The sequence below is a fragment of the Artibeus jamaicensis genome, unplaced genomic scaffold (assembly GCF_021234435.1).
Source record: "Artibeus jamaicensis isolate MK-2021 breed Jamaican fruit bat unplaced genomic scaffold, CSHL_Jam_final contig_1132, whole genome shotgun sequence".
Taxonomy (NCBI): domain Eukaryota; kingdom Metazoa; phylum Chordata; class Mammalia; order Chiroptera; family Phyllostomidae; genus Artibeus; species Artibeus jamaicensis.
The window spans coordinates 7,289,389-7,315,893 of record NW_026521221.1 but is presented as its reverse complement, the minus strand read 5'-3'; the positions used below and the strand labels follow the sequence as shown (position 1 = coordinate 7,315,893).

At 49.3% G+C, this 26,505-nt stretch overlaps 1 protein-coding gene and 1 long non-coding RNA gene across 4 annotated transcripts; one reads left to right on the top strand and one right to left on the bottom strand.

Moving 5' to 3' along the window:
* Window positions 1–4,667: 4,667 nt before the first annotated feature.
* VPS18 (VPS18 core subunit of CORVET and HOPS complexes) lies at window positions 4,668–13,541 on the bottom strand. 2 transcript variants are annotated; one of them, XM_037161792.2, is made up of 5 exons: window positions 13,134–13,541; window positions 11,943–12,084; window positions 8,900–8,991; window positions 6,873–8,743; window positions 4,668–5,988 (listed from the first exon to the last, which is right to left on the bottom strand). In XM_037161792.2, exons 1-5 carry the CDS (start codon window positions 13,222–13,224, stop codon window positions 5,263–5,265), a joined length of 2,922 nt encoding a protein of 973 aa, XP_037017687.2. In that variant the 5' UTR covers window positions 13,225–13,541; the 3' UTR covers window positions 4,668–5,262. The 2 variants fall into 2 exon arrangements, with proteins under 2 accessions (XP_037017687.2, XP_037017689.2); XM_037161794.2 differs by lacking the exon at window positions 13,134–13,541 and having other exon boundaries at window positions 8,900–9,080; window positions 11,943–12,031.
* Window positions 13,542–13,644: 103 nt separating this feature from the next.
* Window positions 13,645–24,217, top strand: LOC119061285 (uncharacterized). Of its 2 annotated transcripts, none has more exons than XR_005084749.2 (4): window positions 13,645–13,863; window positions 14,213–14,332; window positions 22,852–22,981; window positions 23,414–24,217. It is a non-coding gene; the product is annotated as an uncharacterized LOC119061285 (long non-coding RNA). The 2 variants fall into 2 exon arrangements; XR_005084748.2 differs by having other exon boundaries at window positions 22,852–23,013.
* Window positions 24,218–26,505: the final 2,288 nt, after the last annotated feature.

The following is a 26,505-nucleotide window of genomic DNA, read 5'->3' as shown; positions in this document are numbered from 1 at the left end:
CCAGGCTAACTGGGCGATGATGCGCTGCACTGCTCTGCTCTGGGCTTTACCCGAGCCTCTCAGGTCTGTTACATTTACTCCCATTTTACAGGTCGGGAAACTGAGGCTCTGAGGGTGTGATTAAACTGACAGCTGGTAAATGACAGGGCAGAGACTTGCCCTTGCTCTTTCCAGATCTCCTCCCTGTCCCTCAGCACAACCCCACTTTGTCTGGAGATGAAAAATGAGCACAATGGCCCTTGGCCTCATGGCTCAGTTGGCTAGAGCATCACCTAGGTCACCGGTTCAGTCTGTCTGGGGCGCGCGCGTGAGACACCTGATCAGTGTTTCTCCCACAGACGTTTCTCTCTCTCCTTCCCTTCCCCTCTCTCTAAAATCAATAAGCCTGTCTGTCTGTCTCGCTCTCCCTCCCTCAAATGATAATAAAAAAAAATACCATCAGGTGAAAAGAAAAAAAAAGAATGAGCACAACCAAGGGCCTGGACAAGCGTTTGGCTCCCGGTGGGTGTAGGATCGCTGATGACTGATGGTCAGTCTCAAGAAGGGGCAGGACCCTGGACGGACCTCGTGCCCACCACCAATTTCTCCTGAGATTCAGCGTCTGTAAAATCAGAGGGTGGAGTTGGCAGCTCAGTGATTTTCAAACTGGGCTCCTGGCATCCCCTAGAGATTGGGATGGGGGTGGGGGCAGGAAGGACAGTGAATAGGGCTGTGCCCCAAGCCTGGCTTCCCCCAGGAAGCTTAGCATATGAATTTCAGGTATTGGATGTCCATGAAAGTTTGTATCTGAACTAGGGTCCCACATCACCCCATGGCCTCTGAGCAGCTCTGACCTCGGGCAGCCACGATCTAGGCAGTTCGGATCCTGGGCTGGTGAGAGGAGCCGCAGGATCTGGGGAGGGAAGTGGGCTAGACCATGTCTGGGTTCCTAGCCCTGGGGGAGGAAGCAGGTTGAGGTCAGAGCCGTGGGTTGAAGCTACGGCAGAGGAGGCAAGCTACAGAGATACACGGCACCTGCCCCTACACCTGGGAAACACAAACAGACCTTTGGCCATAGCAGGCAGCCTGGGGACCGGGAGAGCACACGGCTTCCTGGGGCCATACCAGTGCCCTTTTCTCTTTTACTGCCAGGTCTGCCCTGGCTTGTTCTCCATGAACATCAGTTGCTGGTCGCCAACCTAGAGCCCCTAACCTCCCATGACCTCATGTTTTCTAACTGCCAAATTTAAGGGCTACTTCAAGGCAAAAGCGGAGAAAAGGCAAAGCTGCTCAGGAAGAGGAAAGCACCAAACAGGGGGCATTCTCCAGCAGGCGCTAATAATCCCCTTGAAAAAAGAACCCTCCTTTATGCCCCCTTTATCACCCATCCTAGACCAAAGTTTGAGTTTCTGCATCTGTTTTCCCTTTTGGAATTTGAGCATAAGAATGGTTTCCCTGCCTTGGCAGCTTCAGCACCCCTGGAATATAATCATCTCCGTGTTCCAGGTGGAGGAGAAATCTAAGGGCCGCAGCTGCCCAAGAGCTGATCTAGCATCCTGCTTCTATCCTGCTGCCCACCCCGGGCCTAGCTCTGACCACCATTCACCCTCAACCTGCTGCAGCCGCACTCCACATAAGCAAAGCTGCCAGCAGGGTCCTTTGTGGTGCTGCTCCCTTGTGGCACAGCCTAGGGGCCCCACCATGGGGCAACAGATGGACCTATGGTCTCTACAGAACAATGGTGGAGGAGGGGCCCTGGCATAGCCCGCCCCAAACAGGAAGCGCTGCATGAGCTTCAAAGAGCTGTCAGGGCCAAGGGGCTGAGTGGTTGGAGCCAGTGCCAGGACTGGCTGCTGCCTGAGGAGATGCCTGCCAGCCTCGGGATGACCAGCCTGCAGTGGGGGTGGGGCTGCAGCTAGGTTTTGGGCAGAGGATGCCTTGCAGGTCCCAGTGCCAGTGCAGCAACCTGTGACCCTGGAGTAGGCTGAGGCAAGGGGGCTTGGACCCTAGGCTGTTTCCCAGCCCCCTGCCACTCACCTGCGGGGCTGCAGGTTCTTTCCCAGGCCACTGTGGGTCTGACCCTCCAGCAAGTAACCACGAGGGGCAGGGCTGGCACCAAGCCTGCCGCCCACTCCCTGCCTCCTGCTCCCAGCTGCTCCGTTCAGAGCCTTTTCCTCTCCACTTCCTGTTCACACAGGGGGGGGCGGGAAGTGGAGGGAGGAAGTTGGGGGAGGCGTGTAGGGGGGGACCCATTGAATAAAAGGAATTAACCGTTTCCCTCCTCTGACCTCTGGGAATTTCCGCCTGTGAAAGTGTCTCGAAGAATCTGCAGAGCTGGGGGACTTGCGGGGAGGTGTGCCCCTCTTGCTCCCCCCACCCAGTGGGGCCAGATAACTCCCTCTGGGCCTCCTAACCTTTTGTTTCCCTGGCGCCAGGGGGGCAGCGCCCAGGGCAGCCTGGAGCCTGGTGGCCTTGTAGCCCCCTCCCAACCAATGAGGTTGGTGCCAGCAGGCCTGCGACCCAAGCCCTGGTGGCACAGGCAGGAACTGCAGGAATTGCTGGTCCCGGGAGCAGGAGCTCACACCCAGGCTGCTCAGGCTCTGAGTCCTGAGCCCTCCCTGCCAGGGCTGGTGCCCTTGGCCAGTGTGCCTTAGGGTCAGGAGAAGGGAGGGTGGCCAGGTGGCTAAGCAGGGCTTCAGACACTGGCCCACCACACCCTCTGATGGCCACTCCCCCAGGAACTGTGGAAGGGAGCTGGTGGGTTTGGGAAACCAGTAGACAGCGTCCCCTAGTGTCCACTGTGGACTTGACCAAACGGCCCCCCAGGGCCTTCTCAAGGGCGGGCCTCAGGAAGCACCTGCTCTCAGGACCAGTGGCCGCCCTGTGTCTCCCCCAGGTGGCTTCCTTGTTTACAGGCCTCCTGCCCCGATCCCAGCGTCACTGACTGGCCACTCCTTCTATTTCCAGTGACCGCTCCAGGAGCAGCTCATTCATCTTGGCCCCTGCTCTCGCAGCTGCTCTCCTACCCCACCCCCTTCTGGCCCTCCCCCAGGCTTAGTGCCAAGGCCCTCAAGCGCCTTCTCTCTCCCCTTCATTCCAGGCCTTGCTTGGTTTCCAGGGATCTAAGAGCTGTGGCTTCCCGTTGCCTTGACTCAACGGAACCCCATTCTGTCAGTGCCAGGGAAGCCTGGGGCCTTTTTCCAGGAAAGAGGAAGCAGCCTAGACCAGATGGGCAGGCTTAGGAGAGGACAGAAGGGGCAGGGGCGTCCCAGGCTGTCTTAGCCAAGTCCCCTGAGAGGAGGGAGCAATAAGGCAGCGTTTGTTTAACTAACATATATTAGGCACCCATTATGTGCAAAGACAGAAGCCCCAAGCTGTTCTAAGTAAGCAAGGGACCGTGCCAGTGGCAGGCCAAGGTTTATACCGAACACTGACTGGGGTTGGGGGGTGCAGGGGTGGGGAGCAGCTCCCCTGAGCCCTCTACTGGACATGTCTAGACGTGAGGGGAGCTTTAGGCCACAGGAGGAGAGGGAGCAGGCGCCCTCCAAATCTTCCTGGAACAGTGGAGAGAGAATAGGTTTATGATGTCCTGTACTTATCCCACGAGATCCCACCCCCTGACACACACGTTTACTCCCACTCTTGGTTCTGGGAGAAGATAGAAAGCTGAGGCTCATCCAAGATGAGCAGCTTTCAGCCCTCGAAGGTGGCAGAGGCCCTGAAGAGACGCTGTTGCTCTGGCGGTTGGGGAACTCAGCAGGACAAGATTCCACCGGGACTGCGGGGGGTAAGTCTTGGAAGAGGATTTGGCTGCAGCAAAGAGAGAAAAGCCTGCGGACACCAGCCAAGTGCCCTGACTCCAGCCGATTCCCGATTATTTCATTTCAGTCTGGCGGCTGACAGACCACACCCGCAGAGCTGGGGAGTGGACTGTGGACACCGGTGTTTGGAGCAAAGGGTGCTCAGCTGATGACACAGGAAGGCCCTGCTCTAAGAATCTTTCATTGTGGCTTAGCCGCCAGCCACAACTAAAGAAGTGTAATCTGGGGGGAGGGACAAGCTATGGGAGCTAGGCAGAAAAAAACCTATCTGCCAAATGCCATGATTGGTGGCAGTGGCAGTCCCACCTCCACATTGGGCCCTGACGTTATGGCTGAGTGCCAGACAGTGGTAGGGAAGTACCAAAGCCGGGCAGAACCTGGGAATGTGGGGATCCAGGCTGGTAAAGAGAGGGGCAAGTAAAGTCTAACATGTGGAAGGGCTGGTGAAGGGAGGAGGAAAGGTGGGCTTAGGCTCATGGTCAGGTGGTGGAGATACCCAGAAGATTCTTGGGACAACTAGGGAAGGAGCAGACTGAAAGCACCCAGGGAGAGAGTGACTGGAGGAGTCAGCACCTCCAGCTGCCCGAGGCAAAGGAGTCTGGGGGAGCAACACCACCTGCTGGCAAAAGGGAAGAACAGTCCCTGCTCATGGACAAGATGGTAGGCGTAACTTCCAGCTGAAGCCTGGGGTCAGAGGATAGAGTAGGGGGACAAGAAAGGGAACAGAAAATGGCAAAATCGCCCTGTCACACCTCCAGGTGAAGAAGCAAAGGCCAAGGCTTGACAGCATGTAGGGCTCTGGCACCCCAGTCCCTTCTGGGGACTGCGCACACACTACTCAGCCCAGCATCAACATGAAGCCATCAATCAAATGCAGACAGTTTAATCCTCTCCAACCCACTATCAGCTCCCACTGTTTCCATGGGGCCCAGGACACACCTCACCGTGGAGCCCCAGTGTACAAGAGCACACCCACCATCAGCCCTTCCCAGTCCCCATGCCCAGGACTTGGAGGGGCTCTTTTCACTTCTGGGACCTGGGGGCAGAGAGACGAGAGGGGTTCCTCTGAGGGAGAAGAGGCACGGAGTGAAAAGGAAGAATGGCGCTCTCACTCTAGGTGAACAAGATGTGTGCACAGAGTGAAAAGGAAAAAACGACCTGCTAGATGCTGAGGGAATGGAAAGGCGATCAGAACTGTGACTCTCCAGCCTGCACTCTCTGCTGGGAGGCAGGCTGATGGCCTGGAGGAACAGCAGGGCTCTAAGGCAGCTCTGAAGAAGGGTATGAGCAGTGGGCAGGTGCACTCAGAGCTGAGCCCCTTGGGCGAGGGCTGGCCCTCCACTCCCCCATAGCTGCAGCCCAGGGGTCTCCAGATGACTAAGTACACACTGCCACGCAGCCTTCCCAAGACTGGACTAGCAGCTGCTCCTGACTGCCTGCCCCCATCAGGGGCAGCCCCCTCCTACAGCCAACTGAGATGCTCCTCCTCGTAGTGCTGGGGGTCAATGAAGGGCCGGTCGATAGAGCGAATCATCAGCTCCCCACAGTACACACACTCAGCCGCCACCAGCTCATCTAGGTCAGCCTTGAGCTGTTCCCGGCTGGGGCCCCCAGCGGCAGCCCCACCCTCAGCCTCCTTTGCCCGGGCAGAGCCCTTGGTTGTCGGTGGAGCAGCCCCCAGCTTGCGCTGCAGCTCCTCCAGCCGGGCCTGCTTGTAGGCCGGCAGGCCGGGCCGTACAGCCTGCAACAAGCAGTCAGCATGGAACATGTGGCCACACAGGAAGAGGTAAAAAGGACGGTTGAGAAGGGGGAAGTCGCAGGTGGCACATTTGTCCTGGGGTTCCACAGTGCCATAGCGACCCCGCAGCTCCTGCAGGTCTCGCCGGATGCGCTGGGCACTGGCGGTGGCCTCTTCCATCTCCCGCTGGAGCTCCTGGATGTGGTGGTTGTAGGCTTTGAGGGAGCTGCAGATCGCCTCCTTAAAGTGGTCGATGGTGACAAAGTCAGGAAAGAAGGGCAGCACATCCTCGATCTTGAGCAGGGGGCAGCTGGCCAGGCAGGCCATAGCTGTCTGCACATCTTCCTCTTCCTGCACCACGTGCCGAGCAATCTTCAGCCACAGCTTCTTTCGGAGTTCCTCATCTTCCTCGGGCAAATCAGCACACTGCTTGGCCAGGTCCACATCCACCTGTGGGGAAACGGTGGGTGTTAGGGTCAACCCTCCTCCCCACCCAGGACAGAGACCATGGGAGACACGGATGCCCAGGGAGACCCCGAGGCAGGATTCCCAGCGCTCCCGGCAGCAAACAAGGAGGGGCTTCTCGGGCCAGGATAGGAACCCATCTCAGTGACAGGCCTGTCCCTGTCACAGCTATATAAGAGCTACTTATGACGGTGGGGCTTCAATTTCAGTGAACTTAAAATTCACCTGGGGAACATGGTCAAAATTCAGATTTGGGGGCCCACCTTCACATATTCTGATTCACTTAAGTTCTTTAGGTAATAATTCATGATCTGAGAAATGTCACTCAGCATCTTCTGCTTCTGCACCTGGGACCATACACAGTAGCTAGCAGGTATGCACCCTTTACCTAAGCAAGAGGCACCATTCTGAGTGCTTTTCATATACAGTACTTTTAAAAAAATTTTATTGACTGGTATTAGAGATAGAGAAACATCAGTTTGTTGTTCCACTCACTTATGCATTCATTGGTTGATTCTTGCAGGTGACCTTATCAGATTGGGATGATGCTTTAACGAACTGAGCTACCTGGCCAGGGCCACATACAGTACTTTAATCAACCTTATAAGGAAAGTACTATAATATTACCCCCATTTTGTGGATGAATAACCTGAGACAACAGACAGGTTCGGGACTAGTCTGAGGTCACACAGCTTAGAAAGGAGCAGAATCAGAATTCAAAGCCTGACTTGAGTCCCTGCAAATTAACCTCTATAATTCTATACTACAGCACACCCTGGCCACAGCCACCTACCTCTCCAGCCTGTCAGCATTGAAGCTATTGGTCTCCAGGCCCCTCTCTTAGAGGCCGTGAAGATTCAATGGCTCACCTGCAGGGCCAGGTCCACAGCCTCCTCATACAGCTCCAGGACCTTGTAGACGTGGACACAAGCACGGTGGTGGCCGTGCTCAGCACAGAGTCGCAGTGCGTACTTGAGATCGTAGTGCACACGGTGCGGGCTGGTCCCAGCCTGCTCAAGGTAGGCTAGCAGAGAGGCTGGCTGGCCTCGGGCATACAATGACAGCAGGTAATTGTGAATGGCCTGCTCAGTCTCGCCTAGCACGTTCACGCAGAACTCCATGTAGCGGATGGCCTGGCTCACCTGCTGGGCCTCGCCGCCCTGGCTATAGCTCACCAGGGCAGGGATGAGCTTCCGGGCATCGAGCCGGCTACCCATCTCAATCCAGGCATCCACCAGCTGGCGAGGAATGTGACGGATGAGGATGGGTGAGAACTTGTAGAAGAGCTGGGGGTCCCGGTGGCGGGCAAGCACGGCCAGGGCCTCCTCGTAGGCCTCATGCTGGCAGTGGTACGCCACCACCCGCTCGTAGTCCTGCATGATCACAGCAAAGTACACCATGTGTTCCGTGTCCCCATGGCTGGCAAGCAGCTCGTGGATGGAGGACCTGCTGGCGAAGAGCCACTCCCTGTGGCGGGGGCTGCTGAGGAAGGCACGGAAGTGCTCCCGTGTCTCCCGGTAGAGGTTTAGGGCCTCTGGGTCACCCTGCAGAGCCCCGAGCCTGCTCAGGTAGAGCTCTGTGAGCCAGGTGGTCAGCAGCGTGGCCTGGGTACGCTCGGCTGGTTTCAAACTGGCCAGTTTTCGTTGTAAGAACTCAACGAGAGCCTCCTCCTGCCGGGCCTCCAAGAACTTGAGGGCAATTTCTTCGAAGTAGCTCTGGGTCAGAGCGTAGCAGCGGGCACTCTCCAGGTAACGACGCTGTTGAAAGCAGAAATCGGCCTCCCGAGCTAGGACGGTGTCCAGGCAGTCGGGCCGCTCTCGACAATACTCTTTGGCCAGGTCAAAGCGGTTCATGTCCAAGTAGGTACGCCAGACATCACGGGCCTCCCGCTGCACATGGTAGCGGAAGACGGCCCGCTCGGTGTAGGCCCACAGGTGGCCGGTAGAGGAGTCCTTCACCATGTGCCTCAGCGGCCCGAACTTCTCCAGGAAGTGATCCCGAAGCACCACCTGCCCCGTCAGCGTGCACACCGCCTCCACCCGGTCTGCCAGCAGCAGCAGGAAGTGGAACTGGGTCAGGACAATGGCCAAGGGTGGGCTGGCCCCAGGTCCTACCCCGTCTGGGTATTCCCAGACTCGTTCCTCACTCAGCAGGGAGTCAGGGCGCCCATTGTCCAGTGCTCCGTACAACACGCCATCCCCCATCATCCAGGCGAAGGCCCTCGGCGCAGAACGCAATTTGGGGGTATAAAAGGCCAACTCACTGTAGCCCAGACTGCTGGGGAACTCACGGAACGGGGGTGGGTGGTCAGTGTAGGCAGCAAAGAGCCCCAAGAAGCCCTGCGCCTCAGCTCCCTCTGCTGTTCGGCCTATGAACTGGAACAGGCGCTGCCGAGTGGTGGCAATAACAAAGATTCGCCCATCAGGGCCGCGCTCTGCTTCAAGGGAACACACAGGTGCTGGACCCCCTTCTTCATTTAGAACATACAACGGGCGGAAGTAGAGGTCTGGGGCAGGGCCGAAAAGCCCACCCTCGCTGGCTGAGAGCTCTGCTTCGAAGATCTGGCCTTGGGCAGTGCCGACGAGGATAGGGCCAGTGCTGCTCTCGGAGCCCAGTGCTTTGTTCCAGCCCACGCTCTCCACCAGCTGCCCCTTCCAGCGTGCCAGAGGCCGTACCTTCTGCCCATTACGGTTCACATAGAGGACCTCAGTGCTGCTCAGAGCAATTAGCAGGTGAGAGCCTAGAGGGGGGGAGAACATGGATCCTAAAGGGTGCTGCTATTCCCACACTCAGCCTCCTCCTTGCCCCAACCACCCTCAGATCCCACCCACCCAGGCAGTGACTTAACCCTAGCCTCACCCCCACCCCACCCCCTCAGACCTCCATCACCACTCACCTGTATGGTCCAGGAACATCTTGTGAACTTTGGCATCATCCTTGCGCCCCAGCTCCACGTGATTGGGTTCATTTGCCTTGCCCAAGTCAATGCTGTCAGGACAAGAGAAGGGCAGATCCTTTTCTCCAATCACAGACCTCTTTATAAACTGATGAAAGCCACAGCCTTTCTTCCCTGAAATCTATATACACACATAAAATTCCAAAACATACACAGGGTCCTACTTAACCCTCAGCTGAAAGTTCCTGCATCTCATTTTGAGAAGTCCACTGAGCAGAAGTCTTTTCCTCTGCTCAGCAGGTCTCCAGTGCATCTGGGAAGATGGGCAGGGGTACCCCAGACTTCTGGGTGAAAAATGAACAAATAGTAGCTAATGGTTATTGGGCACCTTCTATATATCAAGCACCATGCCAAGAGCTTAATCTAGTATGATCTCAATTAATTTTCACAAAAAACTTGAGGAATGCTCCTGTTTGAATTATATCTCTTTTATGAAGTTCTTTTCAAAGTATACGCTCATTCTAACTAAAGAAGTCAATGCAAAGATGTATAAAGTTAATGATTTTCTTCTCAAACTTGTCATTCCCAACACAGAAAACTGATGTTAACATCTTTCTCCATGAACATAAATAGGGTTGTTTTGTCATTTTTCAAAAGAGATTTTATTTATTTATTTTTAGAAAGGGGAAGGGACGGAGAAACAGAGAGAAGGAACCTCAATGTGCTAGAGATAGCCCTGGCCTGTTCCCTGACTGGGAACCAAATCGGTGACCTTTTAGTTTGCAGGCTGGTGCTCAATCCACTGACCCACAGCAGCCAGGACTATTTTGTCAATTTTGACAAAAATGGCTTCATATTATATATATGTGTGTATACATGCACATTAATTTATAACTTTCTTTCCTCACTTAGATGTTTCATATGTATTCCACCGAATCAACAGATACAGCTCTAAGTCATTGTTTTAATTTCTGCATAATATTCTCTTTTGTGACTGAACCATAATTTATTCATCATTTTCCTGTTGATAAGCATTTGGCTCGAGTCCAGTTCTTCCTGCCACAAATAATGCTGCCATCAATGTCCTTGAATCTATACCCTTGCAAACTGGTACTTTTCTTTCTATTGCTGTATATTCCCCCAAATGGGGTTGTTGGGTCAGTTACATATACTTTAAATTTTAATAAACTTCACCAATTATTTTTCAAAAAGATGGAGGCAATTTATACTCTCACCAGCAATGTACGAGAGTCCATTTCTGTGTATCTTCACCAACACCGCAAATTCCTGTTTCTAATTTTTGCCAATCTGATAGGTTTTGGAAAAATGGCATCTGTTACTTTAAATTGCATCCCCAGAGTTTAAAATATTTTCAGATGTTTAACGGAAATTTGGAGTTCCTCTTCTGTGAAATGCTTGTTTATATTCTTTGCCCTCCCTTTTCTACTGAATCGTCTGATTATTAATTTGTACGGGCTTTTTAAGAAACAAGATGGTAAATTGTTAGTCATGTGGAAAAAGATGATTTTCCCACCACCTTTGTCTTGACTTGACTCATAGACTTTTTTGCCTTTGTTTTGTCACAACGGCAATTGCTATGCAATCAATTGTCTCTTCTTCCTGTGGCATCTGGACTTTTTAAAAAAGATTTTGTTTATTTACTTTTAGAGAGAAGGGGAGGGAGGGAGAGAAACATCCATGTTGGAGAGACACGTGGACTGGTTGTCTGTTGCTCGCCTCCCACTGGGGACCTGGCCCACATCCCAGGCATGTGCCTTCACTGGGAATCGAACCAGCAACCTTTCAATTCACAGGCCAGAGCTCAATCTATTGAGCCACACCAGCCAGAGCAAGAATTTTCCAGCTGAAGTAAAAGGTCTTTCTGCAGCTCCAGAACACAGACATTTATGAATAATTTTTAAAATATTCACACTGCTGTTTAAATTTTTTAATTCATTTATTTTTAGAGAGAGGGGAAGGGAGGGAGTAAGAGAGGGAGAGAAACGTCAATGTTTGGTTGCCTTGTGTACCCCATACTGGGGACCTGGCCTGCAAACCAGGCATGTGCCCTGACTGGGACTTGAACCAGAGACCCTCTGGTTCACAGGCTGGCACTCAACTCACTGAGCCACACAAGCCAGGGCTTATTTTTTATATTTAAATAACTGTTCCACTTAGATTCACTTTTGTGATACAGAGGCTTTGCTCTGTTTTATCCCAGATAGATAAACAATTTTCCTAATACGTTTGTCATATATTATTTTTGTTTATATATTTATTTCCAGCTTTATTAAGACATAGTATTTCTATGTCTTAATAGAAGGATTTTATGTCTTTATAGTGGATTTATTTCAGGACTCTAGACAGTTCCACTGATCCAAGTGGCTAACTTATGTGTTGGTATTATCTTTAACAGATGAAGGGACACATTCAGAGTGGCTGCGTGACTTGCATGAGATTTCATAGCTCCTAAGTGACAAAGCTGGAATCTGCAGAAACCTGGGATTTGAACGCAGGTCTACCTGAGTCCTTTTTTTAAAACAGGTTTCTTTTATTCTCATTCTTTTTTTTTTTTCCCACCCGCCCCTATTCTCATTCTTATTTGAGAGAGAGGGGAAGTCAGGAAGGGGAGGAGGGAGGGAAGGAGGAAGAGGAGGGAGGGAAGGAGGGAGGCGGGGGGAGACAGACAGACAGACAGACAGGCAGACAGACATCAGTGCTAGAGAGACACTGATCTGCTGCCTCCTGCATGCGACCCAACCAGAGATTGAGCCCACAACTCAGGAAAGCACCATAACCTGGAACTGAACTGGTGACCCTTAGGTTACAGGCACACACCTCAACCAATTGATCCATGCCTGCCCTGGTCTGCCTGATTCTGAACTACTGCACTACACTGCTTCTCTTTGGGAAGGATATTTCCTGAAAACTCCCAATCCTCTGTGTTTACCTACCCAGAGGGCAGAATAACCTGAGTCAGTTAACAGTCCCAAAATATCACCATTCCACTCCATACTCCTGTAAGTTTTGGACCCTCACTTACCGGAGCAGTGTATCCTTGCCCAGGCTCATGCAGAGCTGATTGCAGGAGACGACAAGGCTGGTGATGCGCTCAGAGGGGGTAAAGTCAATGCGCTGCTTCGTGAAGATGGGCGCTTCCTTTTCTAGCTGGGCATTCACATACCCTACAGACAAGGAGCAAAGAAAAGTTTGGCTATGGAAGAGATGGAGGAAGGGTAAGGAGAAGCAACGATGATAAAAAACAGCTCCTCTCCACTTCCCCAATATATTCCTACCCCAAGACCTCGGTTAACAAATAGTTTAATATCAATATGTCAAGTAGTTTGCTAATCACCCCTACATTAGGGGTCCTGGGCTCTTCCCACACTTCTGACAGCAGTGAGGGGCTGATTCTTAGAACACTTGGGACCCTGTTTCACCAAAATGTAACTGCTCCCAGTGATAATGGAGGAAAATGCTGGACATTTTCCCTTATCAATCTTTGGCCCAGCAACCCCTGCTTAAGTAGCGTCCTCTAGTTCCACTGTTTCCCCTCGTCTCTGCCCATGCAGTTATGCCCTCGGTGAGTATCCAGAGGAATACAGGTAGAGGGAATCCTGGAAAACTGTTCTAGTTGGTTGGCTAACAAACTGAAGCTGCTTTCTCTTTAGGTTTTACTCTCAATCCTTTACCTCAATCTCAATCCTTTATTGCTCAAAATATTCTAATACTTCACACACGCCCAGCCAATCCTGTACTACTTTCTACAAAAATTTTCCCTCAATGCCAGGCCTAAAACACTTCATTTCCTTCAGTTCCATAACAAAATTCATTCCTTCCCCTACAACAATCCCCTTTCACTAGTTTCATGGCCCACTATCTTCCTCCCACCAGAAGGGCCCTGGTGAGAAAATCACAGAATCAGGTAAATCCTGAAGCCTATTCTCATTTCTCAAGTGTAGCCCTGTAGGCAAGTCACTTCCTTATCTGGGTCCCACTTCCCTCTTAGGGGGGACCCTAGTGGCACGGCCTAGATTACATAGCTGTTCTTGTTGTTCTTTCAATCTTCAACCATCCACCAGATGGGGGCCAAAAGAGCCTGAGGAGAATGAGGGGCCTAGACCCAAACTACAGGTCCAGGAGGTGAACCAGAAGTCTGGAGCCACCCTCCCGACTCCTACCCCGCAGGCGTCAGGGGAGCTGAGAGGGATGGCGGTGCCCTCCCTTCCCTTACCCGAATGGGGGATGCCCACGCTGGGGCAACCGGGCTGCAAGACGGCCGAGCGAGACAAGGAGTCCTCATATTCATCCAGGATGGACGCCATGGTGCCTGGTTTATAGACTCTTCGTCCCAAGCCCAGAGATTACAACAGGGCTTCCCCCAAGTATCCCTGTCGTCCCCACTGGAACCTGCGACTCCCCAGCCTAGACAGAGATCTGACAGGTCCCGGCAATCCGCCGCTGACTCCTCCTCTTATAATACAGAGGAGGATCTCACTCTCGCCTTATAGAGCGAGGAGACCAGGGAGCCCTCCCCCGTGAATCTGGTGCAGTCTTGCACCACTCCCGCCCCCAAGAGCTCAGAGACTCCGTACAGCATAACCCAGGTGTTCCCAACCTCGCCCCGGCTGCTCAGCTGACTCCCGCCCCCGAGACGCGCGCCTATAACGTAACTTCCGGGTTCTCAGACGCTCACGTACGCAGGCGCAGGAACAGCGCCGGGGCGGCCACTGGGAGGTGTCGCGAGTAGTGAATGGAGCGGGCCAGGGGGGTGGGTGGAGTAAGGCCTGACCCAGTCTTCTTTGCTGGAGGTAGGGACCCGGGAGTGTGACTGCGGTTTTCTGCTGGGGGCGGAGACCTGGATGCGTCCTTGTTGAAGACCAGCGGAGTGGTGGACTGGCCCCGCCAAACAACAGCCTCTCCTTCCAGTACCTTGCTGCAGTTTCGGGCTTTGGCACTAGGAGGTAATCCTGGCTTTCTCAGCCGCTTTCTCCGATCCACCCAGCGCTATCCAGCTCCAGCCTCGCCGGTCCCCAGCACATTTCATGCCCTGGTTTCCTTCGCTCACACATCCTACCCAGCTCCACTCCCACCTTTCTAAACAGCTCGCTGCCCTAGGCCCCAGAAGAACCTCCTTCTTTTCCTCAATCTAATCTTTTTCTCGTTCCTACCTTCGCAAAGCACAGGCAAGCAGTCCTGATCTCTCTTCTCACGCATCCGCGGGCCCACCAGCTTCCAGAAAGTGGCAGAGCTGAGTGCCCCAGCCAGTGGGAAGCCATGTACTACCTAACTTGCCTCTAATCTGCTCCGTAGTGGCTCCTCTGTGTGCGGGGAAGCAAGAAGAGGCGGCAGAGAAGAAAAGGCACAGCTAAGGAGTGTCAGACTGCTTCCATTCACTCATTCAACAAAAACTTACTCTGTGCCTGGCCTCTGGTATGTGCTAGTCATAGAGATAAGTAAAAGTACAGTACTGCTCTTGACTGTCATAATACAACAGGGACGATGAGCCAATAAATAGATAATTAATGCTAGAAAAGAGGCTGATGGATTTGTTCACCCAGTACACAAATGAGTGCACTCTCTGTGCCAGGCACTGTTCCAGTCTCTAGGGCACAGCAGGGGCAAACCCACAGATGTGGCCACAGCGCTGTATGAAGGAGCGAGGAACAAATAACTGCAAAATCTGGCAGGAACTAGGGACGATCCGCCCTAGGAGGCAAGTATGGTGTCCTAAATGACAGACTTGCGGGAGTGCGACTGCGATTGGGTTTCCCTCTTTCTCCCTCGTTGGCGACTCGGAGTTTGTTCCTTTATGGGGCCCATGGACTCTGCTTTGCTAAAGTAGGAGGCTTTTGGCCAGAGTCACCGCCATCCTGCTTTAACGGGTAGCCCCTCGCATAATGACAAAAAGCTCCCCCTTTGCTCTCAAAACTGTCCAGGTTTGCACGGTAGACCGTGTGGCCAGGATACTCTTGCCTAACTTCCCTGCCAGGTGCAAAGAACTGGACCCTCACCAGCCCCCACCGAGGGCTCTCTGGGCCAGGAGTGCCCCAGAATAGGGTGACTGCTTATTTTGTCCAAGATAAGCACCCATCGCTCCAGGGTCTCACTTCTCCCCATCATAACCTGCAACCGGGAGCCGCTCTCGCCGCCAGGGGCGCTGCCCCATAGTCTAAGAAGCAGTCCCCAACCTTTGTGGCACCAGGTACCACTTAGTGGAAGACCATTTTCCATTTTTCCATGCACCCAGAATCCGCGCGGGGAGGGGGGGTAGGGGGTGGGGGGGCGGTTTTCCAGATGATTCAAGTGCATTTCATTCAAGCTCATCTCTTGCTGTGCAGCCGGTTCCTAACAGGCCTCAGATAGGTCGAGCTTGGAAGTTGCAGGAGTTGGGCATTAGGCAGGATGTTGCCTCCCTGGGAAAAGTGATCCTAGCGAGGGAGCTACCCCGCTCCCTGCTTGAGGCTCCACACCAGATCACCTGTTATCTGCACTAGGGAAACACAAACAGCTCCAGCCAAAGGTCAAATAACCATAAAAGATACATTTACCGAGTACTGGTAATGTTCCAAGCACCAAACTACAGTAAGTCCCTAATAATCATTGTTATTTCATTTTGAGCACACACTATTGCTATGAAGTAGGCACTGCTCTTTTCCCCACATTACAAAAGTAAACACTGAAGTTCGATTGTGGAGCAACTTGTCCAAGGTCCTGTGGCCAGGAAGTGGGAAGCCAGGAGGCAATATTCAAATCCAAGCACATTGCCCATGTCCCCAGTGCAAGCTGAGAGAAGAGGGTGGGGGGCCCACCTGATTCTCAGATCTGGACTGTGCAGAGAGAGTGTGCTCCTTGCATGGAGCCCATTAGCATGGTGGTTTGTGTCTCCCAGACGCAGAGTCCTTCCAGCTGTCTGACTGTTTCCAAAGCCTCCCTATTGGGCTCCACTGCTCTCTGAGATGTGGGGTGGGGCCTGAGTGGGTTTTGCTTGCTACAGACACAGTACATACTCCCTGTTGAGGTGATTACAGCTGTATTCTTCCACATACTCATTACTAAATCCTTAGGCTAGACTTTGGAATAAGAACCACAGACCAGTGCTCTTATCCCTGCCCAGCCCAGTCACTCTAGCTGTGACATTGCACACCTGATGCTCCTAGCTTCAGTTTCCTCGTCTACAGAAATAGATACAATGATTACCTAGGTCTGTTTGGAAGAGTAAATGAGGTTGTCTGGTAGAAAGCTCACTACTATAGCGTGATGTCTAACAGCACGTGCTCCATAAACTCCAAATGTGGCTTTAATCTGACAGCCACTCTCCAGTCCTCCCTATAGGTCTCCCTGGACCTGTACAGCTCCCCCTCAAAACTGCTATGGCTTTTCTTGTCCTCACCATTTACTGGCACCTAATTATGAAGTGTAGGCATTATGCTTTTATAACAGAAGCTGACTGTGGGAAATAACTTGAACTTTGCTGAGCAAAGGGATACAGAGGTGCCTTAGGGAACTCACAGCTGCAGGCAGATCCACTAGTTCCTACCCCTCACAAACCAGGTGGTAGCTGCTGTGGGACAGATAAAGGGTGACTGCTGGGCCAGGGAGAGAGGTTTGGTATGCAAAAGCAGGTGAATTTGACCTAGGACCATGTGATTGAGCTCAATCTGAACATTGGCATCTGAGGCCCCTGCAGGGAATTAATTGAAAGAGACCCCCACACCTGTGGGGCAGTCACTAACTCACTAATAAATATTTATTAAACAGTTGCATGAATGAGCTTTGTCATGCTTCTGTTTTTACATTTGTAAAATGAGAAAAAGTTGCCTTACACTATTTTGAGTGTTATAAGGTATCCATATCACTCAGCATTGTGCCCATACCTATAAAATGTCTAGTATGGGTTGACTATTACTAGTACTTGTGAGCTGAATGAAGACCCAGGCCAAAAGGAATCATTTAATTGACATAAGTAATTTATTTTTTAAAAATAGGTGTTTTTTAAATGGTTTTAGGTTTCCAGAAAAAGTGAGAAGGTAGTCATTTCCATATACCTCACATTCAATTTCCCTTAGTATGAACATCTTACATTATTAGTATGGTACACTCGTTAGAATTAGTGAACCAATATTGACACACTGTTATTAACTAGAGTCCGTGCTTTAGTTCAAAATACAGACTTCCTTAGTTTTTAGTTAACATCCTCTCTCTGTGCCAGGACATCAGAAGGGATTCAGTTGTCATGTTAGGCCCATCCCTCTTGACCATGGAAATTTTTCAGACTTTCCTTGTTTTTGATGACCTTGACAATTTTGAGGAGTGTTGTAGGATGCTCTCTGTTGGAATTTGTCTCATATCTTTTTTTCATGGTTAGCAGGTGTTATAGGTTTGGTAAAGTATTATTACCATACATCATATCAAAGGTACATACCATTAACATGACTTATCACTGTTGATGTTGACCTTGATCACCTGACTGAGGTAGTATTTGTTAGCTTTCTCCACCTTAAAGTTTCTCTTTCCCCCTTTTGTACTGTCCTCTGTGGAAGGAAGTCACTACACACAGCCCATGCTTAAGGATGGGGGTTTATGTTTCCTGGAAGGTGAAGTATACATCAATTAAAATTCTTCTTCATGGGACATTTAGGCATTTGTTTAGAAATTGATTTTCTTTTATATTATTTTTCAGTATATTTTCTTGATTATGCTATTACAGTTGTCCCAATTTTTTCCCTTTTGCTCCCCTCCACCTGGTACCCTCCTTCCCTCTGGGAATTCCCACCCCCCTTAGTTCATGTTCATGGGTCACACATATAAGTTCTTTGGCTTCTACATTTCCTATACTATTCTTAACATCCCCCTGTTCTTAATTATGCTTCTTAATCCCTGTACCTTTTCTCAGCCCATTCTGCCCCTTTCCCCACCCCATTTGCCCCTTCCCCTCCCAGCTGATAACCCTCCAAATGATCTTTATGTCTATGATTCTGTTCCTGTTCTGCTTGTTTCCTTAGTTTGTTTTTGTTTTTTAGATTTAGTCGTTGATGATTGTGAGTTTGTTGTCATCTTGTGTTTTTTGGGGTGCAGTCCTCTTTGGGTCCAGCTCGTTTGGGACTCTCCGTGCTTCCTGGACTTGTATGTCTATTTCTTTCACCAGATTAGGGAAATTTTCTTTTTTTTTTTAATTTTAATTTTTTTTATTGATTATGCTGTTACAGTTGTTCTATTCCCCCCTTCATTCCCCTCCACCCTACCCCCTGTCCCCACCATTACCCTCCCTTTAGTTTATGTCCATGTGTCTCAATTCCTTTAGATTCTATATTTCCCATGCTATTCTTGCCCCCCCATCTATTTTCTATCTACTGTCTATGCTACTTATTTTCTGTACCTTCTCCCCCCTTCTCCTCCTCCCACTCCCCTGTTGCTAACCCTCCTTGAGATCTTCATTTTTATGTTTCCACTCCTGATCTAGCTGTCCTTTTAGTTTGCTTTTGTTTTAGGTGTGGTTGTTAATAACTGTGAGTTTGTTGTCCTTTCACTGTTCATGTTTCTTTATCTTCTTTTTCTTAGATAAGTCCCTTTAACATTTCATATAATAAGGGCTTGGTGATGATGAACTCCTTGAATTTGATCTTATCTGAGAAGCACCTTATCTGTCCTTCCATTCTAAATGAAAGTTTTGCTGGATAGAGCAATCTTGGTTGTAGGTTTTTGGATTTCATGACTTGGAATACCTCTTTCCAGCCCCTTCTTGCCTGTAAGGTCTCTTTTGAGAAATCCGCTGACAGTCTGATGGGGACTCCTTTGTAGGTGACTGTCCCCTTAGCTCTTGCTGCTTCTAGGATTCTCTCCTTCATTTTAATTTTGGCTAATGTAATTATGATGTGCCTTGGTGTGTTCCTTCTTGGGTCCAACTTCTTTGGGACTCTCTGAGCTTCCTGGATTTCCTGGAAGTCTATTTCCCTTTGCCAGATTGGGGAAATTCTCCTTTATTATTTGTTCAAATAAGTTTTCCACTGGTGGCTGTGCCTTTCCCCCTTCTGGTACCCCTATAATTCGGATGTTGGAGCGTTTAAAGATGTCCTGGAGGTTCCTAAGACTCTCCTCATTTCTTTGAATTCTTGCTTCTTGACTCTTTTCTGTTTGGCCATTATTTGCTTTCTTCTGGTCCACTCCATTGATTTGAGTCCCAGTTTCCTTTTCATTGCTATTGGTGTCCTGTGCAATTCCATTCATTTCAATTAGTTTCGCCTTCATATGTTTGTCTAATTTGTCGGTATAATCAACCAGTTCTGTGAGGATCCTGATGACCAGTGTTTTAAACTGTGCGTTTGAGAGTTTTGCTATTTCTTCATCGCTTAGATCTATGGGCTCTGGGGCTTTGAGATATTCTTGCATCATTTTTGGTCTGTTCTGGCCCTTTAAGTGTGAGAAGCGGTGCCTAGGACTCCCAGGTCGCTGGGTTGTGACGCTGTATGTGGGGGCGTGGTCAGAGCGGGGAAATGGCGACCCCCTCTGTTGTTTCTCACAGCTGGGCGAGGTCTTAGGTGGTTCCCCTGGGCCGGGCCACTCAGAGTCGCTGGGTTATGACGCTGTATGTGGAGGTGGGGTCAGAGCAGGGAACTGGCGGCGCTCTCCCTGCAGCTTGCTGCGGGGGGACGGCCCGCCCCCAGTCCAACAGCCCACTCCCTCTCCTGTCCGCCCACACACAAATGCGCGACCACAGTCAACACGCAGCACCGCTCCCCCGCTGTCTCCCCCGAGGTCGCTGGCCTGGTGGCTCTCTCGGTCGCTCACTAGGTCCAACCCTGCACCTGGATTCTGCGCGTCTGGATTCCGCGCCTGAGTCCGGCTGACCGAGACCTGTGCAATCCCGCTTCACCAGCCGCTGGTTTCACCCCTTACCGGTCAGACTGAAGAATTTGTTGTTAATGGACTTCCGAAAAGTTCAATTTTCTGTGTTCTGGCTGTGTTTTCTGTTGCTAATATTTAGTTGTCTCTAAACTTGGTTGTGTGAGAAGGCATGGCACATCCACCTATGCCTCCATCTTGGCGGAAGTCCTCCGGAAATTTTCTTTCATTATTTTTTCAAATAAGTTTTCAATTTCTTGCTCTTCCTCTTCTCCTTCTGGCATCCCTGTGATTCTGATGTTGGTACATTTAAAGTTGTCCCATTGAGTCCTAAGCCTCTCCTCATTTTTTTCAATTCTTGTTTCTTCTTTTTGTTCTGGTTGAATGTTTAGTTATTCTTTTTGTCCAAATTGTTGATTTGAATCCCGGCTTCCTTCCCTTCACTGTCGGTTCCCTGTATATTTTTCTTTATTTCACTTAGGGTATTCTTCATTTCTTCCTTTATGTTGTTGCCTTACTCAGTGAGTTCTTTGAGCATCTTTATCACCAGTGTTTTGACTTTGCATCTGATAGGTTGACTATCTCCAATTTAGTTATTTTTCTGGGGTTTTGTTCTTTTCTTTCATCTGGGCTATATTTCTTTGCCTCCTCAATTTGGCAGCCTCCCTGTGTTTGCGTCTATGTATTAGGTAGAGCTGCTTCAACTCCCTGTCTTAGTAGTGTGGGCTATGTAGGAAAGGCACCTGTAAATTGTGTCGGTGGGGCCGTAGGTGATTTCAGGGCAGGGCAACCTGCTTCACTGCTTTGTGGCTCTGTGGGGGTGTGGGGTGGGGAGCTCAGAGAGGGGTCAGTGCTGCTGCCTGGCTTCTGGAGGCCTAATGGGCACTTTCCCCCTGCTTCCACCCACCTCCCATATGTGATTGGTGCCCTTCCAGCCACCCCTGGGGTTTGCATATGTTCTAAGTCTATGTGGGCCCTCTCAGTAGCAAAAATCCAGCAGTTTCTTCTACTGCCCCAATGTCACTGGGTTTTATAGCCAGAGGTGATGGGGGTTCCAGCATCTTCCTGGTGCTGGAACTCTGGACTATGCAATCTGGCCTAGGGCCAGGGTCACTGGTTCCCAAGGTGTCCCTTGTGATTTTTATCCACCACACATGAACCGTTTGTTCCTCCGCTGCCACCGCTTCTCCACACCTCACTGCATCCTCTATACCCCTGCTCTGCAACTCCGCCCCTCCTACCCTTCTGAATGAATGTGGCTTCTTTATATCCTTGGTTGTCATACTTCCATACGGTTTGATTTTCTGACATTCTGGTTGTTATTTGTCTTTGAGATCTGGTTGTAATTCTTTCTATGGTTGTGCAAGGAGGCAAAGCATGACTACCTACACCTCCATCTTAACCGGGAGTTCCTGAAATTTAATTTTTAATCATGACAACATATGTATATACATTTTTTTCTTTTTTGTTTTTTTCTTTTGTATATACATTTTAACATAGAACCACAAAACTTATTAAGGAAACCAAGCAGTTCTTTGCCTCATTGTCAGTTAAACTCCATTAAACTCCATTGGGTCTGTTATTATCTCTCAGTGCTGATCTAAGGATATGCCCAGAATGCACCAGCTCCTCCAGATGCTTGAGAATTTATTCCTAGGGCTTTGTGTTCTCTGGACTGGCTTTCCTGATACTTTTCCTCCAGCCAGGATCAGGGCCCCTCCTAGGTTCTTCCTGAGCCCCCTGTGCTGATTACCCTATATAATGACCACCCTGCATTACAATTGCCTGATACCTCTCTCTCCCTTCCTCTCCCTCTGTCTCTTTCCTCTTCCCCTCTTCCTCTTCTTTCTCCTCCCACTTCCTCTCTTCCCCCACCCTCCTTTTCCTCCCTGGGTTGACTGTTCACTGAGGGCAGGAACAGGTGTCTTGTGCACCCCGTACTGGGACAGGGCCTGGCCCATTGTTGGCTCCTATTAAAATATGCTGAAGAAAGGAAGTCTCTTGGCTCACTCAGCCTCTTCACAACTCTTTACAAGAGGTCATAAATCTATTCTTTTACCTATTTGGTTTCAAACCTACCCAAATCTCCTCAATTCTCAAAAAGCCTACTCCCTTCCTATTACTATTATCTCTTCTCCCGCTGAGTAAATGGCAAAGCCCCACGCAAGGCAGTTGGGGACCCAGCCTGCTCACTTTCTTCCCCACCACCTTCCAGGGTTGTAGGCCCAGTGGCCCCAAAGAAGCCATTGGGCAGCAGGGAAGAGGACACTGGTCTAGGTAAGAAATAAAAGCATCCTCAGGTCTGCAGTCCTCAAAACTAGGATTCACACATCCTAAGGGACATAATAAACCAATAGTTGTAAGGGAATTGGTGTCCAGAGCCCCAGCTTCCCTTGACTCTTTTCCAAAAGTAACCAGCAAGAGAAGGTCCAAAGGGTAGGTTCCCTTCCACCTCCCCCACTTCTCTTCAAGGAAAAGAAAGTAGACCACTCAATAACTTGAATGGCGGAACACCCCTTCCACCACAGTGCATTGCTTCAGGGCATAAACATTTGCAGAGAGGCCACTGGAATTACTGTTGGTGTTCCCACAGAAACAGCAAAGACGAGATAACAAGTCCTTTGAACATCAGATGGTGTCTAGTTCTTTAACTTGAATGCAATTTGAGAACCTAAGCAGGTTTTAGCTAACTGAAAAAAAATCACTAACATTTTTGGCATGTAACTTTGAAGGGGGGGTCAAATATTCTAACACCACTGTTATACCAAAGCTCCTGTCATTCCTATCTAGTGATTTATGTGAACAAAGTTTCTCTACATTTATATCAACACAAAACAAAAAATATGTAAGAAGAGAATTGATGCTGAACTTTCTTTCAGTCAAGCATTCTATCCACAAATACATGAACTAATTGAAATAAAAACAAAAAATCCCTATGCATGTCATCAAGAGATGTATTTCTAATACAATTTTACTTTTTATGTATATTTTTATGAAAATGTGTAATGTGTTTATGTTTTGATCATTTGGATGATATTATAATAACTTAATTCAAAAGAAAACAATGTCAAGACCTAGAAAATTTTGCCTCCATTCTTCCCGTCCCCCAGCCTGGTATAGGTCGTGCCGCCAGTGACGGCCCTGACTCTGAGGACATGGTCGCCTAGGACAGTTCAGTGACACTGATTCTCTGCACCCTGCCTGACACCTGAGAAAAAGACATGCCCCTCAACACGGGAGGTAATGAATTTGGATACACCCAGGGCCAGGTGGTGAGCGAAATAAAAACTCAGAGCCTTACAACAAAAAATAAATGTAACATTATAATATTTAAATATATATATGCTAATTAAAAATAATTCAGATAAGGTGTCAATAAAAACTTTCAAGCATAACATACATTACAGTAAGATTAGAAATACTGAAAGAGAAAATGAATAATGTAAAATTTCCAACTGTCAGAGAAGAGCTAGTTCACATGTTTTTTAAGGGATGATGGAGCGTATCAGATTGTTTTAGTATTGAGGTTCCAATATATATGTTTAAAAGAGCAAAGTAGTAGTTTATTTAAACATCAATATTAACAATATGCTAGAATTGGTATCCTTTGCAACTATTTGGTCTTAAAATTCTAAGTTTTAGTATTTGATATAGTTTATAAACTTCTTTTAGGGAGCATGGGTGCCTTGGTGGGGTCCGTGCTGTGCACCTGTACCACCTCTGCAGGAGCCCCTCCCGGGCTGGCCTGGGCTGTCCCCTCCACCCGCTCCATGCCGTCTTTCCAGGCCCCCTTTTCAGATACAAAATCACACTCAACCAGACGCTGCTGTTGGACAAGTCACCTAGCCACTCAGCTCCTCTCCTCCTCCACCATCAACCTCAACTTCCCTCAACTGTGACCATCTTCAACATTCTGGGATTCTCTGAAAGCCAGTCCACTTAGAGACATTTGGGGACAGTGCCCAGGAAATAATGGTATTCAGAGCACTGCCTCATAGGCAGTCGCTATGCTTCATACTGGTTCCTTAGTCTAGGATAGACCTGGGCTCCAAGATCCTGGCTCTCTCTTTACCTGTGAGGCCTCAGGCAAAAGATGCCTAAGCCAGGTGCCTAATCAGAACTTCCTCTGATTAATGTGAAACCCCATAAAACCTAACAACCAGCCCTCATCTGTCTCCAAACTTTTAGATGCTAAGACCTGACACGCTGTAGGGACTTGGGGAGTGTCTGTTGAATGAATGCATGACTTGACATGTTAATATGCATTTACATGGTTATACTGTATCACACTGCATGTATCTGAATTAAACTTGCCTATATACTCACCGAAAATGGTCTGTTGCAGAAGCTGTTTTACAACTTTTTAAATGATAAGATTTACTTTACTTTTAAAATGATAAGATTTTTGTATTTAAAAGCAATAGCAACAACAACAGTAAAATACAAAATGTTTAAAAAGAGCACCAATAGCCCTGGCTGGTGTAGCTCAGTGGATTGAGCGCGGGCCTGCGGACCACACGATCGCGGTTCGATTCCCAGTCAGGGCACATGCCTGGGTTGCAGGCCAGTTCCCTGCAGGCCAGTTCCCAGCAGGGGTCGCACAAAAGGCAACCATACATTGATGTTTCTCTCCCTCTCTCCTTCCCCCACTTCCCCTCTAAAGATAAATAAATAATAAAATATTAAAAAAAAAAAGAGCACCAATACCAAGGGTTGTGAGGCTGTGGAGCATCTGGAACTTCTTATTGGTGGGAATATGAAATAGTACAACTATCAACATGCACTTCCTTTATGACCGAGCAATTCCATACCTGGATATTTACCCAAGAGAAAGAAAACATATGTCCACAGAAAGATTTGTACATAAATGTTTTTTTTAATATTTTATTCATTTATTTTTAGAGAAGGGAAGGGAGGGAGATGGAGAGAGAAACATCAGTGTGTGGTTGCCTCTTGCACTCCCCCCACTGGGGACCTGGCCGGCAAACCCAGGCACGTGCCCTGACTGGGAATCAAATTAGTGACCCTTTGGTTTGCAGGTCACCACTCAATCCACTGAACCACAGTAGCCAGGGCATGTTGTTCCACTTACTATGCATTAGTTGGTTGATTCTTGTATGTGCCCTGACCAGAGATCCACCCATAACCTTGGCAGATGGGGACGACGTTCTAATCAACTGAGCTACCCAGCCAGGGCCGGGACTGTTTCAGGGGAGACAGAAATGTTTTATATGTCGACTGTGGTGGTGTGATGACATCGGGGGACACACAGTCAAAACTCAATGAACTGTGCAGTTAAAATGGGTGCATCGTGAACGTGAATAATGTCTCAATACAATGGGTTACAACACAAAATTTTAAGAAGATCTCTGACCAAATGTCACAATGGTAAATACTGTATATAAGGCAAAAGATAATAAAACAACAGGTAACCTGCTTTGTAGCCACAGTTCTGAAGGGGAAGATGGAAAGGGGGTGTCTTGGGAGCAACAACAGACCTGGGCTCTGAGACCCTGCCTCTCTTACCCATGAGGCTTCAGGCAAGTACTCAATGAAGCTGGGTTTTTTCCTCATCTATAAAATAAACACAATAACAATACCAGTATATTAGAACGATGACTTGAATAAATGCTAGTTTCTTTTTGTTTTCCCTGTCTGAAGCACAAAAAACAAAACTGTGGACCTTACATGACCTGGTGAATTTGCATTGTTCACTCTCAGGCAGGGCCTTGACTTTATCTGAAAAAGCTTGCCCTGACCCAAGGGGAAGGTGACTGCAGTAATAGTTCACTCTTGCAGAGCACTCCCTAGGTGCGTGCACTAGAGAACATTCTCTGAGGTAAGTACTATTTTAAGTCCTTTTTACAGACAAGGTAACTGAGGCCCAGAGAGGACAATGGCTGGTAAGTGACACAGCTGGACACCAGTCCAGGTGCTTGGTCCCAGAGCCTGTGCTCTGGACTATCAAGCTAAATTCTCTCTCTATATATAAATCTTTACCTAAGGATATATTTACTGATTTGAGGGAGAGAGAGAAACATCAGTTGGTTGCCTCCCATCCAGGTCCTCCTGATGGAATCGAACCCACAACCTTGATATGCACCCTTACCAGGAATTGAACCTGCAACCTTCTGGTGTACAGGATGATGCTCCGACCACTGAGCAACCTGGCCAGGGAAAGCTAACTTGTATCTTGTTGACAAAATTTTAATTTGAGACGAAGGGGAAGGAGTTGGATTTAGAAATACTAGCTTTATATAAACTTAAGTATGAACAAAAACTAGTACCTTTCAGATAAGTACTTTCACAAAAAAATTAGTGAAAGCTGATTTCCTGCTGGCTTGGAAAATCCTGCTGTGTTTCCAGTTCTGCGTGCCGTGGTCTCTCTGAAGAGCAGGCTGGGATTATTCACAGGAGCAAAAAGAAGTGTATGCGTACTTAGGGGAAGCGGCCCTCCTGGTTTTAGCACTTTAAGTTCTGCTTCCTGGGACACCATTAGTCCTGCTCCCCCTAGTCTGAGCTAGCTGACCCCCATGACATAAACCCGAAGCAAAAGAGAAGCTGTAACCTGGAGCTGGCTCCTGTCTCCCTTTCCAGCTCATTCTTCCCATTCCCTCCCTCAGTCAGACTGAGCTACTTTTAGTTCCAAAATGGACCACACTCTCTTTCCCCTCTGGGCCTGCTTCCTGCTGTTTCTTCAGGTTGTTCCCAAGCCTTCTGTGCTGGATTCACACTCACTCCAGATCCAGCCAGACTGGCGAAGT

Coding starts and splice junctions, on each gene's coding strand:
- VPS18 (XM_037161792.2), bottom strand. CDS start 13,224: ATGGCGTCCATCCTGGATGAATATGAGGACTCCTTGTCTCGCTCGGCC. Junction 12,085..13,133: donor CGTGGGCATCCCCCATTCGG/GTAAGGGAAGGG, acceptor CCTTGTCTGTAG/GGTATGTGAATGCCCAGCTA. Junction 5,989..6,872: donor CTGTGGACCTGGCCCTGCAG/GTGAGCCATTGA, acceptor GTTTCCCCACAG/GTGGATGTGGACCTGGCCAA.